We start from the raw sequence: 18,962 nt of genomic DNA on the forward strand, positions 1-18,962 counted from the left end.
TTCAGGAACACAAACAATGTCTATTAGGTTCCATTCCCTGGTGTTTTTTTTTTTTTAACAATCTGAAGCAATTGTTGTTCCTGAATATACATTGTGAATAATTTCTGTACTAATGTTATTGAATCAATATTATTCCAGTCTGTTTCTGGTAAATTTAAGCCCCCAGCTAACAGTATTCTTCCCTCCTGTGTTTCATGCAAGGACAACAGAGATGGCACAACTTGCCGCTCAAAGCTGCCTGAATGATGTTATTTCCAGATTACTCATTCCCATGGTTCTGGAAGGATCCCCACCATGATGTAATGAATGGGCTGAAGTGTGAAAAGAGGAGGCTTGAAGGTATGCAAGCATGGGATCAAAAACCTAGAAATAATTGTGAGAGCTATGGACTATATAAAAGCTGAGGGGCTTCCTTGGGCATGGGACTGGAAGTCATGTTCCAAAGATGAAGACAGAAAGGCATCCTGTAGTGCCTCTAAAGCAGCAGGAACTTCCACTAGGCTAGGAACAACCAGACATAGACGGTTAAAATACCACTTGTGAAGCTCCACTGTCCAAGAGTGATAAAGCCCTGACTACAGCCTAAGCACCGGGAGTTCAATTTGCAGTTACAGCATTTGAAGGAGGTGGCAGGTGATGGGGGGGGGGGGGTCAGGGTGGAGTTGGGCATGCAGTGCCACAATCCCTTGAAGAAGAGATATAAACAACACTGTCTGGGAGTAAGCATTTCTGTCATCTAGCCACTGGTTGGTAGTAGCCTTCAATGTGAGTGTGCTGAAGACATTGCACATCCCACCACCCAGAAAAGATGTGGGTCATTACAAATGGCTTCACTCTCAGGCTGTTGGCAACAGAATAAAGCACCCCATTGCTGACTGAATGAGTCCCCTCTGGACAATGCTCTCTCTCATCCTTGGTGAAATTTCCAAGAAAGGGAATGAATATGTCATGTCTAAGCAGAGGGAGGCCTGAAAATCAGCAGCCACTGGGCAAGAATCACAAAACTTGAAAAAAAAAAAACATCTCTTCTGGGACCTGGCTCTGTTGCATGGAGTGATGAAGCTCCTAACTACAATCCAGGCAACTTGTGCTTGATTAGTGTAGAAGTAAAGGTGGGGGCTGGGTTGGGAGAGAGTTGACTTGACCAGCCCATGCCAGCTCAACCATCCTGTAGGGAGGGAGGAAGCCTGGCCCACCAAATCAGTGACACCTACCTTGAATAACTAATCCCTCATGGAAGAGACTGGGTGCAGTACAATGTGCAGCTGAGTTGGGGATGATGTGGATGGGGGTGTGGAAATCATTCCTCACTCAGCCACCTACATGAAGGGTTAAATGGAATGGGAAGGAGACATTCAAGAGTCGGGCACTCTGGCCAGTTCCCTAAAGCCCGACTCTCATATCCAGGGGAAAGACTGGGTCAATCAAGTCTCTGAATGGGAAGGAATGTACCCAGAGGGGGCTTGCCCAGTTTAGGGCTCCCTGGTTCTTGCCCCTGGAGTAACAAATAAGCGGACAGGACACAAGTGTGTGTGGGGGTTGTAACTGGCAAGTTCCGGAAGAGAGTACAAAAGAAAGGAAATTGCATTTCTGGGCATCAGAAAAATCTTTTCTCCTCAGTTTGAAGTAATCCATCATGTTGCATAACGTATCCCCAAATGAGACTTCCCCTTTGCTGGAGAATTAGAAGATGGGACACCCTCAGTGTCTGTATCAAAACCAAGATGGAAAGACATCTGGGGATGTGTAAGCCACTCAGCACTTCTTTCTCTGAACCCAGAGTCTGACTCACTAGTAGCAGTGGACTCCATTTTCACTTGAACAGATGGGAGGGTCAACAATGACAGATGACTGAGTAGAGACTTTAGACTCTGAATGAAACGAAGTCCTGGGCCAACCTGAACCACTCTTGTACAGGACAGGCATGAGTGAGCTTGGGTTGAGGGGGTGGTGCAAGGATTCACTAATCATATGAGGCCCAGAAAAAGTTAAGAAACACGACATGGCAGATATCCTATGTGTGGATGTAAGGGTCCCTTTTGAATGGGGTAATTATTGTCTCAAAGGCCTGGACATGTGACAAACAGAACACTGATCCAGAGGGAAGCTGATTGTAAGAAAACACCACTGTTGTTGGTGGGTTGTTTATGCAGAGAAAGCATTTGATAGAGTAAGCTAGGAGTTTATAAGCAGAGCAATGTAATCATTTCCATTCCCTGATAAAATTATAAGGTTTAATTAGGAGGACATATGAGAGATCAGAGGCAAAAATTAAAGTGGGTGGGTTCCTCTCTAATAATTTCTGTTTGAGCAGAGTAACCAGGCAGGGGTGCCCTCTTTCCCCTTTGTTATTTGTACTATATTTAGAACCACTGGCAAAGAAAATAACAGACCCTTACAATTGAAGGATATAATTGGTATGGTAGTCATGAGAAGCTAGCTCTATCTATAGATGATGGTATTTTATACCTGATAAAACCAGACAAGGATATTTCAGTGCTGTGGAACATTTTCAGGCAGCTTCAAGTCTTTTCAGGATACAAAATTAATGAAGCTAAAACAAAGGCAATGTTTGTGGGTTGTGCACCCAAACACAAATTAGTTCAGCAATACCCATATTTATGGCGACATGATGAATAAAGTACTTAGGAGTATGGATTAGGGAAGAGTCTGGTGTGGTAGCTGGAAATGTGTGGGAAGAGACTGAACAAGGGATAGTACAAAAACTGGTAAATTGGTTCTGTTGCATTGATATACCAAGATATAAGCAGTTAAAATATTGGTAGTTACTTTAGTTTTATACACAGATCATGCAAATTTTTATCAACCAGTGAAGCTGTGGACAGCAGTTGATAAAGAGCCGAAGGATTTTGTCTGGGAGTGGAAAACGGCAAGAGTCAGGTCCCCAATTTGAAGGTGGATTTCAGAGCTGCACAGTTAGACTATACATAGCACAAGCAGAGACCTCTAATTCAAAGTGGAAAGGGATGATGATGAAACACAGGGGAAGCTCAAGAAATGAGGAGAGACTGGGATTTTAGATGCAGATCCTTAAGGAGGATAACAATACCCACACACAGAAAACTATATTCATAAAGTAGCAGAAAGTATTCTAAGAACTAAGCCAACATGGGAATGGAGAAAGGATATTCTGCTGATAGGGATGACTGCAATTAGGGATACACACAAAAGGCAAGAGAGGGCTGGAATTTATTGGAGAAAACTAGCAGAAGAACCAATGTATTTGGAGCAAATAATCAAGAGACGGAATAGGTAATAGAATGAGAAGAGACCAAGAATTTATTAGGACTGCAGGCTAAAGACTGCCTTCCCTATCAATGAGTGATATCAAAGAGGAGGCAAAAAAAAAAAAGAAATGGGGAGATCTTAAGTGAAAGATCAGTACTGGTAGACTTTTCAGTAGCTGCTGTTAAAAAGGAATAATTAGTAGAGCATACAAAATATTGCATTAGAACTATAATAATCAATCAGAGGAGATTAGAAAGATTGGGAAGAGAGACTGGATAAGCAATTCACAGAGCCAATTGTGGGGAAATATGTATGTCTCCCAGATATGCAACAAAGTCTAGGAGATTTAGGATCTTTGCTTGGAAGTGTTTACATAGGTATTTTTCACCCCACATAGATTAAGGATTTTTCCTCAGGTATGTAGTGAATGTTGGAGGCGTGAGGGGAAAAAACAGGTACTGGGAACATATTTTCTGGTCGTGTAATGAGTTGGCAGACTTTAAAGGATTACCTGCAAACTACTCTGTCAGAGATGCTGGGTGAGCAAACTGGTATAACTAAAGAAATAATTTTTTTGAGCTATGATACAGAATCAGAATTGGCTAGATGTAGTAAGGCCTTGCAGAGTCTAATTATGGTGACTGCCAAAAAAACAATTACTACAAAATGGAAATCAAAGTCTAAACCAACTTTACTAGAAGTATAGTAATCAATATAAAACAACTGGGTTTGGGATCTTTAGAAAAGGGTAGGAACAAATTACACAGAAAAACATGGTAATTGTGGGAACAACACAAGGAGTGAGAGCTCTCTCTTCTCCCTTAGTAGTCACAAAATGGGCATCAACATTAGGTGCAAGTGGTGGACCATCTGGACAGACCTCTTTGCACAGGGATTCTACTCAGCAGGGAAAGTTGGCTTCCTGTGGTAAGGTGTCATCCTGAGAGGAAATATCAGAGATCTCAGAGTGAACAGGTATCTGCACTGGGGGCTGTAGAAATACCTCTCCAGGTCCACTGTACTCAAGCCTAAGAGGACCCCTGGTGTCAAAATGACATTCTCTGCACTCCCCTGCTCTTTCCCTTTTGTGCATTTTCTGACATACTTTTACCTTTTTGGAGGGATGTTTGCTACATATAAGGAGAAGCCAAAGGATGTGGTGGTTATGGAGGAGGAGGTTTCAAATCTCTTCCTGTCTAGAACGTTCTGGAGAGATGGTCACATCACTTAAAAGCTTTTCTGCTGAACTCAGCACAAATGCTACAAACTATGTAATGTTCCTGTCTCAAGCAATAAAACTGAAAATGATAGTCTTTATATGGAAACTGTTAAATGCATATTTTTTTTTCTGGGGCAGACTTGACCCAAATAATATTGTCTGTCTAACCTGAAAGAGCACCCAATAAACCACGTATAATAGATATTCCCCCACTGGGGTACTTATCTGGAAATTCTGGAGTATAAGGCTAAATTGTCAGACTGATAATTAGAACACTACTGCAGCAAAATAAAAGAAGACACGAATGGGTGGACATCCTTTTTTATACTGGGAATGTGCTGATGTCCAATGGATGCGATGTCTGCCCAGCTAGAATGGGGAAGGATGCTAAGCTCTGAAAGTCAGCCTGAACATACAGGGTTTCTGTGGGCTAAGTCCACTGGTTATTACTACTGCAACAGTGAAACAAATGATGAATATCCTAATTACGTAAGCTATGTTAGTGAAGAAAGGCACCAATATGAGAAATCAAGCAAACCATTTAAGTTACTCTATTCACTATCAAAGGTTTTGAAAGCCAGTGATCACATTTTAACAATTTCTGCTAAATTATGAAAAGAGTTTTAATACTGTAACTCATGAGGCATAGTACTACTGGATAAAGATGAATAGAGAAAGTCCTGTTTAATCTCAGCTAAATTTCATGAGCCGCTGATTGCCCAAAGGTAGTCCATTTCTTTCTCCAAAAAGCAGTAATTCTAGAATGGATTATAAATGGGATGGTACAAAGGGTCCTTTTTTTGCACAAATGGTGCGGTGATGAAGCCCCCCCCAAAATACTTGACTCTCTTCAAATTCAGAAAAATGACCTTTCAGAAAGTCAGCTTCACACTGCAGCATTTGATGCACTCTACACAAGCAACCTTTACCTGTGAAAAAGAGACATTTCAAAACCTTAAGACTCAGTAAATGCAACATGCATACATGTATAAATATGCAAATACATGTACACATATACACATGTACGTCTATCTCAGTCCAGAAGTGTGATGACTCCAGGAACAAAAAGTTACCTTCTGGTGCATTTTGTGGAGGTTTATAAGTGAAATCCATAGAGAAGTCTGGTCCTTCACACAGTCGATGACAAGCTATAGGAAACACAGGCTCCAGTATTGTTAATCGAGCTTCAAAATAATCCCGTATAGTATCTTCTGCCACTCGTGACAATCTGAAACAGAAAAAGTACTTTTACTGAAGAACAAAATCCCTCCAAAAAGTTATACAGTTAATACTGTCTTAAAATAAGCTCACTGACAGTAATGCTGTAAACATGTGCTAAGTAAAAGTACTTTAAGTCAGCATAAATATGCATAAAATTAATGCTTAAAACTACGAAAACATCTATTTATATTCTTGTTCTCTTCATCCCTGCAGCTTAGTACAGCTGTCTCTGCAAGAAGATTACACAGTCCGAGATGCTAAATACACCTAGTACTGGAAGTATTAAATATTAGCAACTGGCAAGAACCTAATGAGCTTACACAATGGACTACATAAACTGTGCAGCTCACAGAATGGAGATAACCACTTTTTTTTTAACATCTTTATTAAACATGACATTATTAAAAAGTGAGACAGAGGCATTTACAGTAATAGAAAACAAAAACTATAGTAACATTTCCTTTACTTTCATGCAGTATACATAAAAGTTTTCTTTTTAATAATTTTCATTCATTCCAATAATACAGAAAATGCTCAACTCCTCCTGTCCTCTACAAGTCATTCATTCTTCTAAGCTTTACTTATTTATTTTTTTATTTATTTTACATTTGTTAACCGGGATAATCCAACTGGACTAGGTCTATTTTCAGTGGAGGCCCGGGGAGAATTGCTCCACAATTAGCTACAACATTAACAAAAAACAGACAAAATGGACAATAATAGAATAGACACATGCACAATAACAATGCTGAAATTAACTGTCCTAATAGGCTATAGGTCTATAAATCTAAAGCTTATAATATTGTATTATGTTAATAGTAGGTAGATTAGGAGGGAGGCAATGTGGATTAAGTAGTAGTAATTGTTGTTATACATCGGCAGATCCAGGTTTTCCTGAGATGTGATTTAAATGTTTTGAATTGTGTAATAGTTGAGGCAGATGTCACAGAGGAGGGGAGGTTGTTCCAGGTTTTAGTTATGGTATGAGAGTATAGAGCTTTCCCTGCGGCACTGTTGGTACGAGTGATACAGAGGAGAGATTTATTAGTAGAACGGAGGGAACGACTAGTAGAGTAGAGGGAAAGTAGTTGTTTTAATTCATTATTCTGTATGTCTTGTTCCCAAAAATTCCATTTATTTCTATGCTATTTGTGTATTCCATTTTCTAAACTCCCAAAGTTTGCACCACCCGTTCTTTTATCTTCTTTGCTATATTCAGTACTTCAGTTACAGTTGGCTTAGATTTTGATTTCCATTTTCTGGTAATTGCTATTTTGGCAGCCAATAGCATTCAACTTTGTAAGCTCTTACTACGTCTAAGCAACTCAGATCCTGTGCATCAGCTCAGAAGAATACTTTTCAATTTTTTTTTATAACACCAGAGCAGAAAAACAACACCTCAGGCAACAAAGTAGAAAAGGTCGTCACAAAATACTCGGAGCCTATGGCAGGCAAAATACAGAGATATCCTATAAAAGTATTGGAGAAATTTCAGAAATGTTATGAAATTTTGTATTTAGGAGTAGAATGTGGAAACCAAGAAAGAGTACAAATGGAAGTATTTACAGAAGACCTGATTATGCCAAGGTTAGGGAAAGTTAGGACTTGAAGATGGATAGACACTGATCAAAAGCATAACTTCATTTTTCCGACTGTGAAAACAGAAACTGAGAAAAAGGAGCGCCATTGAAAATGTTTTTTTTTTTTTTTTTTTTTTTGTAAAATGTAGTTACTGGCTATTAAATATAATGCCTAGATGCCAGCAAAGAAGAAATCTGTAAAACCTGAAAAAAAAATCAATCAGAAAAAGGAGAGAGAAAACACTGAGAAGGATTCTGTAGCTGTTCAGCAAAAAAAAAACCAGTTCAAGCTTAAGCTTTAGTTAAGGAGATGGCTTCCAGTAGTTTAGATGAAAAAATAGATCAAATGTACTCAGAGGTGATTAAAATAAATGAAACACTGAAGGAATATATCAATTCAAACAAAAAGATGGAAAAATAAAAGAAGCTTTAACTAGCTATTCAGATGAACTGATAAAAATGCAAAAATCTGAGGGTGACATGAACAAGCTGTCTGAATATGAGGATTCTCAAAAAGAACGGTTACAAAAACAATGGTACTACAAGACAGAGCATGCAGAGAAAGATTTTCTGCTGTACCAGAAAAACTGGAAGAAACGAACTGTATTGATTTTATGAAAGCAGAAATGAACTGGACTGGTGTTCCACACAAAAATTTGTTAATTGAAAGCGCACATTGACAGTATGCTCCAAACATGGCCATGAGAGAGCAGCCAAGGCCTACATTAGTAAAGATGCAATCATACTAGCAAAAAAAGTTGATCCTGACAAAACTGTGGCAGGGAAAAGCATTAAAAACAGAGAAAGCAGTTTGTTTGTACAAAATGATTATTTACTGAACACCAGGCAGAAGAGAAGCAAATTTATTCTCAGCAACCAGAGAATGTCGAGAGGCAGGTGTGAGATTTAAGCTGCTGTATCCAGCTGTCTTCAAAGTGTTTTTTTTTCCTGGAGGATCAAAGTAATTTTTTGACGCTGAACAGGCTAAGTTGGAAATAAAATGTATCCAAGAAAACATGAGTCAGCAAGCAGAAGTGGACGCAGCTTTGAATTCTTCTGATGGTAATGTACATTGAGAGACTTTACCAGTGAAACTTTTTCCAATGTTGGAAAGGAAAATGTTTGAGTGAGAAAAAAAGCACAGGAGTTGACTACAAGAATCAGCAGCACCTTGGACATGAACTAGGGTCTGGTGCTGGGAGATCCAGATGAACAGGAAGGAAACCAGCAACTCTGAAATTAGTGACTAAATGGAAGACTATAAACCCATCTTGTCACATTTTTGAAATATGTATTTTCAAGAAAAAGTGGCGGAAAATGCTGAACTTTTGTTGACTTTATTAAACTTGTGGGTGGACTGTAAAGCATATACCCCATTTTATATCATTAATGTTTACAACACTAAAACGGGAAAATTAAGTTATGTACTTACTATAACTTGGCATCTGTGTTGCCCATTTTCATTCTTCCTCAACATATGGGTTTGGATCCAAGGATCAGATATGACTCAGCCCCACATACTACAGACTTAGGATCCAACTCTCGAGCTCCTCCTTCTACCCATAATGCCTCAGCCCATCTCCATTACCTCAGATCAAGTTTGTAGTCATATGGCCCCTTACAGCTAAACAGAAACATGAGCAGCTGACAGAAAAAAGAAGAGCTCGAACCCCGAACTTTAAGTTTCAAAACACAGTTCAACAGGTTCTTCCAGAAGATTTAAGGATGGGGAATGGATGGGAGGGAAGTTGAAAAAGAATAAAAAGGGACAACACAGATGCCTAGTTATGGTGAGTACATAACTTTTAAGTCTGACGTAGTCCTTTTCATTCATCAACACATTGGACAGAGTCCCCAGCTACGCTGACCTCTGGTGGCCCTCATGGAAAGATATTATGGAGTATTACCAAACCAAAGACAGCTCTATTTCTAGATACAAGATCCAATTTGTAATGGGTAACAAAGATACGAGCACTAGACCATGTGGCTGCTGCACAAACATCATCAATAAATGTTTCTGAACATAAAGCAGATGAAGCAGCCATGGATCTGGTTGAATGAGGATTGGGTGGTTTTGGTAGGGAATGCCTTGTTGAGAACAGATCTGAGAAATGCAATCAGTAATCCATTTGGTTAAAGTGACTTTAGAAACTGGGAAACCCACTCTGTGATGAAAAGGAAACAAATAGTTGCTCTGATGTTCCGATTTGTTTTCTCCTGTGAAGATAAAAGCGTAATTGTCTGTGAACATCAAGCAGCAGCAGTACGTATTTAATTGAAAATTTTGGGAAGAAGACTGGTAAATGAATGGATTGTTAATATTAGTTTCAGAGGCTATGTAAAAAGTAAGGCTTTGTCCATAAGGTGGATATCTTAATGGAAAATAATGTAAGGGTTCTTTGAAGAAAGACTCACCCAGACTCTGCTACAGTCTGCTGAGAGGGAAAGGTTAGTTTACTTTTTATTTGTTGTATTTTGAATTACTTTATTGCCTTTTTTCTATTTTGTGTACTGTGATTTGTTTTCTTTACACTGTGTTTTACTTGTATTCTGCTTTTAACTGCATATTAAAACACGAAGACACCACAGCTCTGTCGCTTGTAAATCAGATAGAAATTAGAACAGGTCAATTAAGGAGTCACACAAAAGACAGAACAGGTCAGTTAAGATCAATCATCTGTGAACTGAGGGGGTGGAGCTAAGAACTAAACCTTCTATTTAAGGGGTAAAATAAAACATTTCAGAGCTTTAATGGAAAGGATCACCCAGACTCTGCTATAGTTTGTTGTGAGGGAAAGGTTAGTTTGCTTTTTATTTGTTGTATTTTGCATTACTTTATTGCCTTTTTCTATTTTGTATATTGCAATTTGTTTTCTTTACACTGTTTTACTTGTATTCTGCTTTTAACTGCATATTAAAACTTGAAAAGAGACCACAGCTCTGTCTCTTGCGAGTCAGACAGAAATCTTCCCTACCCGGTTACTGTTCTGTTCTTAACACCACTGTCTTTCTAGTTGCCTGCCCCTTATGTTAAAGTGACCATATATCTCATTTCCTTTTTGCTTTTACTGGCTGGTGTGAGTAAGCATAAAATTATCATTTTGTGAAATCACTTCCCATCAACTATTTAAATGTATTGGCTATCCTACTGTATTCCATAGTACCAGAATACAAAAGTGGCCACCTCTTTCAATCTATCTTGTTTTTAAAAATAGTAACTCTCCACTAAAACTTAACTTTTTAGACAGGTAAAACTCAAGTTACCTACTTTCACATCCAACTCCTCTAGTGCACACTGCAGTGTTTAGGATAAAACATTTTTTCATCTTACCTTTAGGCATCTATTGCAAGACTACCAGTTATTGGACAGTCCACATTCTGCCCCTCAGTAGTCATCTTAGGATTAGTGATTCTGTTTTCTCCGGGTGAGAGAAGAAGTGCAGTTACATTATTTCCTGGAGACTGCGGATCACCAGAAAGCTTAATAACTGCTTTATAGGTGACGGCTTGGAAACTGTGCTTATATTCTGATGTTGGTGAGAGTAGGAGCAGAGTACAATGATTCTTGAATCTTTCTGGTTGGAGAGTGAGTGTCTGTGCTTAACGTACCAGACTGGTCTGGTTGCTATCTGAGGCATCTACCACAAAAAGGCTACAACCCTGCAGACCCTTGCATCATATAGGACAAGACTGTGGATCACCAAACAGGCTGTGGCCTGCTTCTCTTCTTGGGACTGATGCTAACATTTTGCTTCTGGTGAGAGAAGAAGCAAAGGAGTAATGTATCCCCAACAGAGTGGAGCTGTGCTGAGACCAGCATTAGTAGTAGCAAGGTAGTAGCCATTCATGCGACTCCCATCTTTTCATCATTCTTGACAAGCTAATTCTTTACTTTTCAGTAAGTACCACTTGATTTCTTCCTAACTTCAGAATATCTGCCTAAATACTTTATCCTTAAATTTTCAGGGTCTACGTATTAGTTTCCCTTCAAGTGTTTGACAGTGCTCTGTAAAGACTCCGACACCTTGAGTGACATTTCTCCTGTAAAAGGAATAAAAGGAAACAGCTCCAGTACTTAGTAATAATGACCATCCCTCCTGGCATGTCTAAAGATCAGTTCCCTGTGCTTTCTCCTATTAACTTGGTGAACTTTGGCATTCTGAGGCAGTGTAGCAACTGCCTCATGTACACAGACAACCCTCTCCTAACCTCCCAACATTCAGACTTGTGAGAGATGCACTTGTATATCCAAAATGGAAGCCATGCACTGTCAAGCCAAGACTGGAATAGCTGGCCAAGAGGAGAAGGTCAACACCTGCACCACACCACATGCAACACATAGCCCTCCAAAACACGCACCATCACAGCTCTCATACAAAAACTCAAACCACACATCCACCTTCATGGAGGCACTCAACAGAAATCTACCCAAACAGCAGAGACCTCCAAGGCAGAAACGCACTCTACCACCACAACACAGCACAAACCACAAGGCACACAGCTCACCTACACAGTGTGCCCCTCAACCTAAGCCCCTAAGGCAAAAAAGCTTGCCCAATACACTAATCATAGGTGACTCGATAGTGAGCACACTGATGTCTCATTCACTAGGATGAATAAGAAGATAACAGTCAGTTGTCTATCAGGTGCCAGAATATGACACACAACACACCACTCGGGTCACTCCACAACAAGTACAAGTATGATTCTGTCACTGTCCATGTGGGTGTAAATGACCTGACACACACCTCCCTGGACTACATGAAAAGAGACATGGAGGAGCTTTCAGATTATGTGGCCCAGGCAGGTATGACTTAGCCCAGAGCAGCATTCTATCATTGCTCAGACTGATACCGCAATACAAGCAGAAAATGACTGACCAACAATTGGCTAAGTTTCTGGTGTCATTCTAAGGAGATCCAGTATCTGTCTGCTTGGGATGACATGATTGACAGACCCCGATGCTTTGCCATAGATGGCCTGCATCTGCCACTCCTGGGTTTCCGGATAATGGCTAAGGCTCTTGCCACCCCTATAGTGCCTTTTTAGGCGATGTTTCAAAGACCAAATTACCACCGTAACAGCTATAAATAAATACAATCTGAGGGTCATGCTGCTCAGTGCTAGAACTCTAAATCTCAAGATGCACTTGCTTGAAGCACTCCTCAAAATGGAGAACATCGACATTTGTGCTGTAATGGTGACCTGGTTTAAAGCAGCAGAAAGCATCCCTGTGCTACCAGGCTACAACTCATTCCACACTTTTTGCCCCAGAACATGGACCGAAGCTCCAAAGGCAGTGGTGTCTCCACATTCATAAAGGATAATGCACACCTTCAGACTAATAGCTCAGCATAACGCATCTGAGATACTTCAGGTACAACTAACATTGGGTAAGACGGCAATTCAGGTCGTAGTCTGCTATAGGTCCCCAACTATGTCCCAAGACTCTCACTCCACGTTCCCAAGCACTCTGGAAGCTATTAGGGTCCAACCCAACACTCTCATACTAGGCGACTTCAACTACCTCTCCATCAACTGGGAAAACTACTCGTGCACCAATACACTGGCCCAAAGCTTCCTGGAATTATTCAATTCCAATGCCCTGGAACAGCTCATTCTTACCCCAACTAGAGGAAGCAACATCCTTAACCCAGTTATTACAAACATGGGCAACCACTGCCCTACACCAATAGTCAAGTCCTCCTTTGTTAGAGCCGACCACAAACTAATCACCATGGAAATCCACATCTCACCCACAAAGGTAACCACCATGAAAAACTTCTCCAAGGCTGATTTTGGACTAAAAACAAAGGTGGCTAACTTCATGGCATCCATGTCAATGGAAAATACATTCATTACTGTTGAATCATACACCAATGCACTGTACGAACACGTACATAAATGCATGGAACTAGCCATATTCAACAGAACCAAGACGCTCTCCTCCAAAAAAAGGAAGCCAATCTGGTGGCCCCCTGTCATTAATAAACTTTACAACAGAAGGAAGAAACTGTTGTAGAAGAAGGTGAAGTCGCAAGTCTGGAAAAACTCCCTTATTAGCCTGAAGAAAAAGTTGAGATCCCTCATCAAAACCTCTAAAGCCAGCTATGAAGGCAGAATTACGGCAGACACTAAAAACAAACACAAAGTCTTTTATAATTATAGCAAGAATCTCCATGGCAATACCCAGGTTTGCTGAGTTACTGCACAATGGTACCTCCTACACTAAGCCAAAAATATTGCCAACATACTGGCCGACAGATTAAGTGCCAACTTTACCCTCCCCCAAAGGACCAATCACAATACCGGAGGAATGCCAGGCACTCAGAATTACTGCAGCACAGGTTAAAGCTGCATTGTCCAAGGCCAAAAATACAGCTTCCATGGGACCCGACAATATCCCTGGATGTGTTCTACATGAACTACAAAGTGAACTGGCACCACATTTGTGTGCCCTGTTCAATCACAGCCTCACCTCAGGCTTTGTCCATACAGAATGGGGCACTGCTACAGTCAACCCTCTCTATAAAGGGGGAGTGACTACAGACCCTGGGAATTATTGCTCCATTAGTCTGACGAGTCTGATATGTAAGGCTATGGAGCGTATCATCATGGACCTAATTAACAAGGGTATATGGAATCTCCAAACTCTAGATCCCACACAATTTGGTTTTGTAAAAGGAAGATCATGCCTGCTCAACCTGGTTGAGTTCTTTGAGTCAGTTACCAGAGCTATGGATGACGGCAAGGCAGTTCATAAAGCCTGCCTCGATCTGGCCAAGGCCTTTGATACCATTCCGCACTCAGGAATTATTGATAAGCTCACCAAACTAGGCATCGAACCCTACATCACTAGGTGGGTTGCAAATTGGCTCACAGATAGAACCCAGTGTTAAAAGTAGCAGACTCCAAGTCAGACTGCCGACCAGTCAATAGTGGAGTCCCACAGGGATTGGTCCTGGGTCCTCTCCTGTTTGGCATCTACTTCTCAGAAGTCCAGGCCAACACGGAGGGACTCTGGCTGACCACATTCTCAGACGACTTCAAGCTGGGAGCCATTATCAACTCCACAAGGGATGTACACATCCTACAGAAAGGCCTCACTGAGACCAATGTCTGGTGTCGAAACCATGGTCTTAAGCTTAACGCCAAAAAATGGGTCATCCCCTTTAGGAAAAACTCAGTTCCCACTAATTACCACATTGGGAGCCCAATGAACACTGAAGCTGTTATAAGACATCTGGGACACAGGTTGACAGCAACCTCTCCTTCGACCACCACACATTGCTTCTGTGGTCAGAAAGTCCTTCTATGTGACATCTCATTACCAAGGGTTTTGCATTCAGGAAAAAAGAGGTCATCATCTCTATCTACTCTTCCCTCATTAGGCCAATCATCGAATATAATGCCCTATTTGGCATGTACCTCACTAAATACATGCAACAGCTGGAAAGGCCACTGAAGTACTTCACAAAGAAGATTCTAGGTCTTAAACACATGTCCTACATGGACAGACTCAAAAAAACTCCAGCTATTCTCGGTCTCATATTGTCTACTAAGAGGCGATCTCTGCTTAACTTACAAAGCCATGTCTGACCCAGCTCTGTTAGAAATGCTACATCTAAAGAAATCCCAATACCTCCACACCACAAGCTCCAGAGACCTCAACCTCATTACCACAATCAACAGAACATGCTTGAGGGACAGGTTCATATCCCAGAGACTGCCCATGCTCTGGAACAGACTTCCCATACATGTCAAGCAGAGCACCTCACTGGCTCTCTTCAAGAGGAATCTTGATGAGTGAATGGGAAATAGAAAGTTCACCCCGGGGATCACTCCAGTGGATCTACTTGATAGAGGCACTGGGAACTAATGTCGGGTGGCACGATGCCAGGACACTTCTATGGGCCAGGCTTGTAAAGGCTTCAGGGCCATTAGCCTAGTACACACCTACGAACCTATGAAGAAAGAGTCTGAAGTTCAGATATCCTCTTTGCAGAAATAATGGCTACTAAGAAAACTGTTTTCCATGAAAGAATTTTACATTAGTTATAGCTGAAGATTCAAAAGTTTCCCAGTTAGAACTTGTAGCACAACAATCAGATCAAAGGAGGTGAAGGGTCCTTTACTGCTGGGCTGAAAAGAAAAATGCTTTTTAGAAATACTTTGCATAATCTGGAAGAAGACAAAGAGTAATTTATGTCTCTTGTATAAAATTTAGAGATGGCTGTTTAGTGTAGCTTAATCGTAGAAAAACTAGCTTCTTTAAAAAGAATTGCCAAAAATTCAAGTACTGCAGAAACTAGAGCAGAAAAAGGATAAACCTAATTTTTCAAGGACTAATGGCAGAAACGTTTCCATCTGCACTTACAAACTTTTTTAGTAGAACCTTTTTGCGAAGATAAAATAATGGTATGTACAGGGAAGAAAGTCTAACCATTACTGGAAGTGGAGAAACTGTGCTGTTAGTCTGATGGCCTGGGTATTGGGATGTTTGATTCCTGATGGGTATGAGAGGATATCCAGAGAAGGCTCCCGTATTCATGAGGGATAAAGATGAGACCACAGAAAGGGGAACCATATCTGTTGAGGCCAGAAGGGGGCAATGAGTATGACTGGACTCTTCATATCCAGCTTGCATTCTGCAGAAAATGTTGGAATCAAGGGAAGAGAGAGAGATAAGCATAAAGAAGACTGGAGGACCAAACGTGGACCGGAGCATCTCTTGGTGACTCTCTCTGAGGGGGGATAACAGCAAAGTACCTGCTGCACTTGTTGTTGGGGGGCACAGCAAGGTTGGCATCAATGACAGAAAATCCCTTCCACCACAGATTAAGAGACCACCCCTGAGCCATCAGAATGGATCTGCTTAATTTGCCCTAACACGTTAGTTCTCCCCAGTAGCTGTGTTGCAATTAGAAAGCGGTCTGAGGAGATTGCCGATTCTCATGCTCTCATGGCCTCTCTGCAGAGGGGATAAAACAGAGTTCCTCTGTTTGTTGACGTACCAGACCACAGACATGTTTGTCAGTCTGAACTGCAATAGCCCTTAGAGGAGAAGCATTTTGAAAGGCCTGCAATGCTAGTAGGACCGCTCTCATCTCTTGACATGTAAACTGATCTCTTGGAGGGACCACGTGTCTTGGACCGTCCTTCCCAGGAGATGTCCCCTTACCCACGGGAGGCATCTGTAGTCACAGAGGCTGTTGGGGGTGGCAGAATAAAAGGTCATCCTAGGTGGATGTCTTCCAACTGGATCCACAAACTGATGTGACATTTGCAAATTGGAGTAAGTTTGACTGGAAAGGATACGGGTTGTTGAAGAATAGACTACTGAACAGCTAGAGTTCACTGAAGGACACACATAAGGAACTGTGTTACAGGAAACAACATAATGGCTGCTGCCATGGTTCCTAGTGATTGAAAAAATGAACTTGCTGGGGAGATGAATGGGACATAAGCAGATGGACCCGATTCCTGAGGGTGGATATACAATGAATTGGTAGTAATGCTATCTGTGTTGTTGTATTTAGATGTGTACCAATGAACTCCAGGCTCTGGACTGGTGTAAAGTTTGATTTGGCATAATTTATTGTTATCCCCAATAACTGACAAACTTGGAGCAAATAGTCCCTACAGTGCTGGAGAAGATGCTTGGAGCGGGCGGTAAGAAGCCAGTCGTCCAGACATGGAAACACTTGGAATGTTTTGACTATCAGATGAGCAACTACCACTGCCATGCATTTGATAAACACCCTGGGGGCTGTGGTGAGTCCAAAGGGCAGGGCTCTGAATTGGTAATGATTGGCTCCCAGATGAAGAAGTAAATGTTTTCTGGATCACCTGTCTATTTTGATGCGATGATATGCATCCTGAAGATCTATGGAGCACATTCAATTGTCCCTGCGAAGAAATAGCAGAATGGACTAAACCATTACTACTTAGAACTTCAACTTCTTTACATACTGGTTCAAATTGCTGAGATCCAAAATTGGTCTGAGGTCCCCCATCTTTTTGGGCATTAAAAAAGGAGGAGGATTAATTTTTGAATCCTATTTGATTCAGTGGACCTTTTGGATGACTCTCGTCTAGCAGTATTTAAATTTTTTGTGCTGCCACTTTCCTCTGACTGGGTGGAATGTCGGGAAGTTTCTTTCTTTTGTGAAGAGAAAGTTAAAAAAATGGAATGGAATAATTCGTGGATGTAACTTTTAGCACCCTGGAATCTTCTGTTATGCTTGCCCAGGTGTCTGGGTGTAGGGATAACAGTCTCCCAAATGCCTCAACAGTTGGACAGTTGGGCAGCACTTCAGAAGTGCTGAAAGGGTCTGTCCAGAAAAGAACCCCAGAAACTGGGTAAGCATCTCTTTTACTGATGGCCCAAATAAGGATGAAGGACATCTTAAAAGGCTTCGCAAAGTCGCATAGCCACATCTAAGCATGTCTCCTTAGGGCAATGCTGAACCAGCCGCTCATGAGGTACCCTTAGCTGTGTGCGAAATTAACCTCACTGAAGCATTCAAAACAGACAGAGCGGCCAATTGACAGGACTTTCTTTTGAAATCCACTGCAGATAAGGACTCCAATTAAGTACATAAAAGCTCCTTGGTCAAATCTCTCTGAAGCCTCATGAAGTGTGCCAGGTAATTAAGAGACCATAAGGCAAAGGTCGCAGAGGCAGAGATTCGCTTTCCAAATCTGTGTAGCACCCTAGACTTCCTTGTCTGCCATAGGGGCAAAAGAGCTCCGTTTTGCTAGCTCTTTCTTAGTGGCTGCTGCCACTAACAAAGCATCTACTAGGACTCCTTTGCTCCAGTGGGGTCTGTATTTGTGAGGGGCTGACAATTTATTAGGTCTCTTTGGGATAGGTTCGATGGTATCTGGCTCCTTCCAAGCCTGGCGAGAAACTAAATCTAACTAATGAGTTAATTTGTGGGGGGGGGGTGGGAGGGGGCACAACCCAAGACACAGATGGACCAGAACCAAAAGCTTTCAAAAATACAGATTCTTCTGCAGCGGGATTTTCTCAAACAAAAGGGTGGTTGGTCTTCCGAATCTCTAATATGTCTCCAAAGCAGATATCATCTGGTGGGCCAGGGCCGAGGCTCCGAGAGACCGGGATGGATCAGACAACATCGGAGTTGATTCCAGCCCAATGGATCCAATGCCAACACTTTGGCTACAGGATCCATTCTGATCTGAAGGCACTGGAGCGAACCAGTCAGGAATACTGGAAATGAAGAAAAGATCTTCTTTGGATCCGAGACTGGACCCATTTGGGTTTTCGGATCTTGGGACTCAAACAGCTGGATGAATCGGAGAAAGAGAGAGAGAATAGTGTGGGACATCATTGGAAGACTCACTGACCCAACAGGGGACACAGCTAGTATGACCCCCATCTGGACTTGAGCATTGAGAAATTTTTGCGTCATCCTATCCACATCCTCTTCTGATAAACTTCTGGAGGATGCAGTGGATTGTGGCCTTGAGTGTTTCTTAGAGGTTTGTAAGAATGGAGAGTACAGAGTAGGGGAAACTGGTTTATGGTTTAAACACATTCTGGCTTGTGATTTGTTTGATATACCAAGCTTTGGATCCAAGGATCTGGGATCGCAGAAAGGCACCACTGGACTGGCTGATATGATTATCAGATCCGAAGAGTTTAGATCACAAGGTTTCAGATCTGA

The 18,962-nt window shown here is 41.4% G+C and overlaps 1 protein-coding gene across 1 annotated transcript in view; it reads right to left on the reverse strand.

Annotated features, from left to right (window-relative positions):
- The window catches only part of MPHOSPH8 (M-phase phosphoprotein 8), a gene marked incomplete at its 3' end in the record, with an annotated part of 1,147,086 nt that overhangs the window by 271,725 nt on the left and 856,399 nt on the right, over positions 1–18,962 (reverse strand). The window contains 1 exon segment of the mRNA XM_044072830.1: positions 5,542–5,696. Within this exon segment, the coding sequence (XP_043928765.1) occupies positions 5,542–5,696 (155 nt within the window).

This window comes from Protopterus annectens, chromosome 5.part1 (genome assembly GCF_019279795.1).
Source record: "Protopterus annectens isolate FY-2018-M chromosome 5.part1, PAN1.0, whole genome shotgun sequence".
NCBI classification, from domain to species: Eukaryota; Metazoa; Chordata; order Ceratodontiformes; family Protopteridae; genus Protopterus; species Protopterus annectens.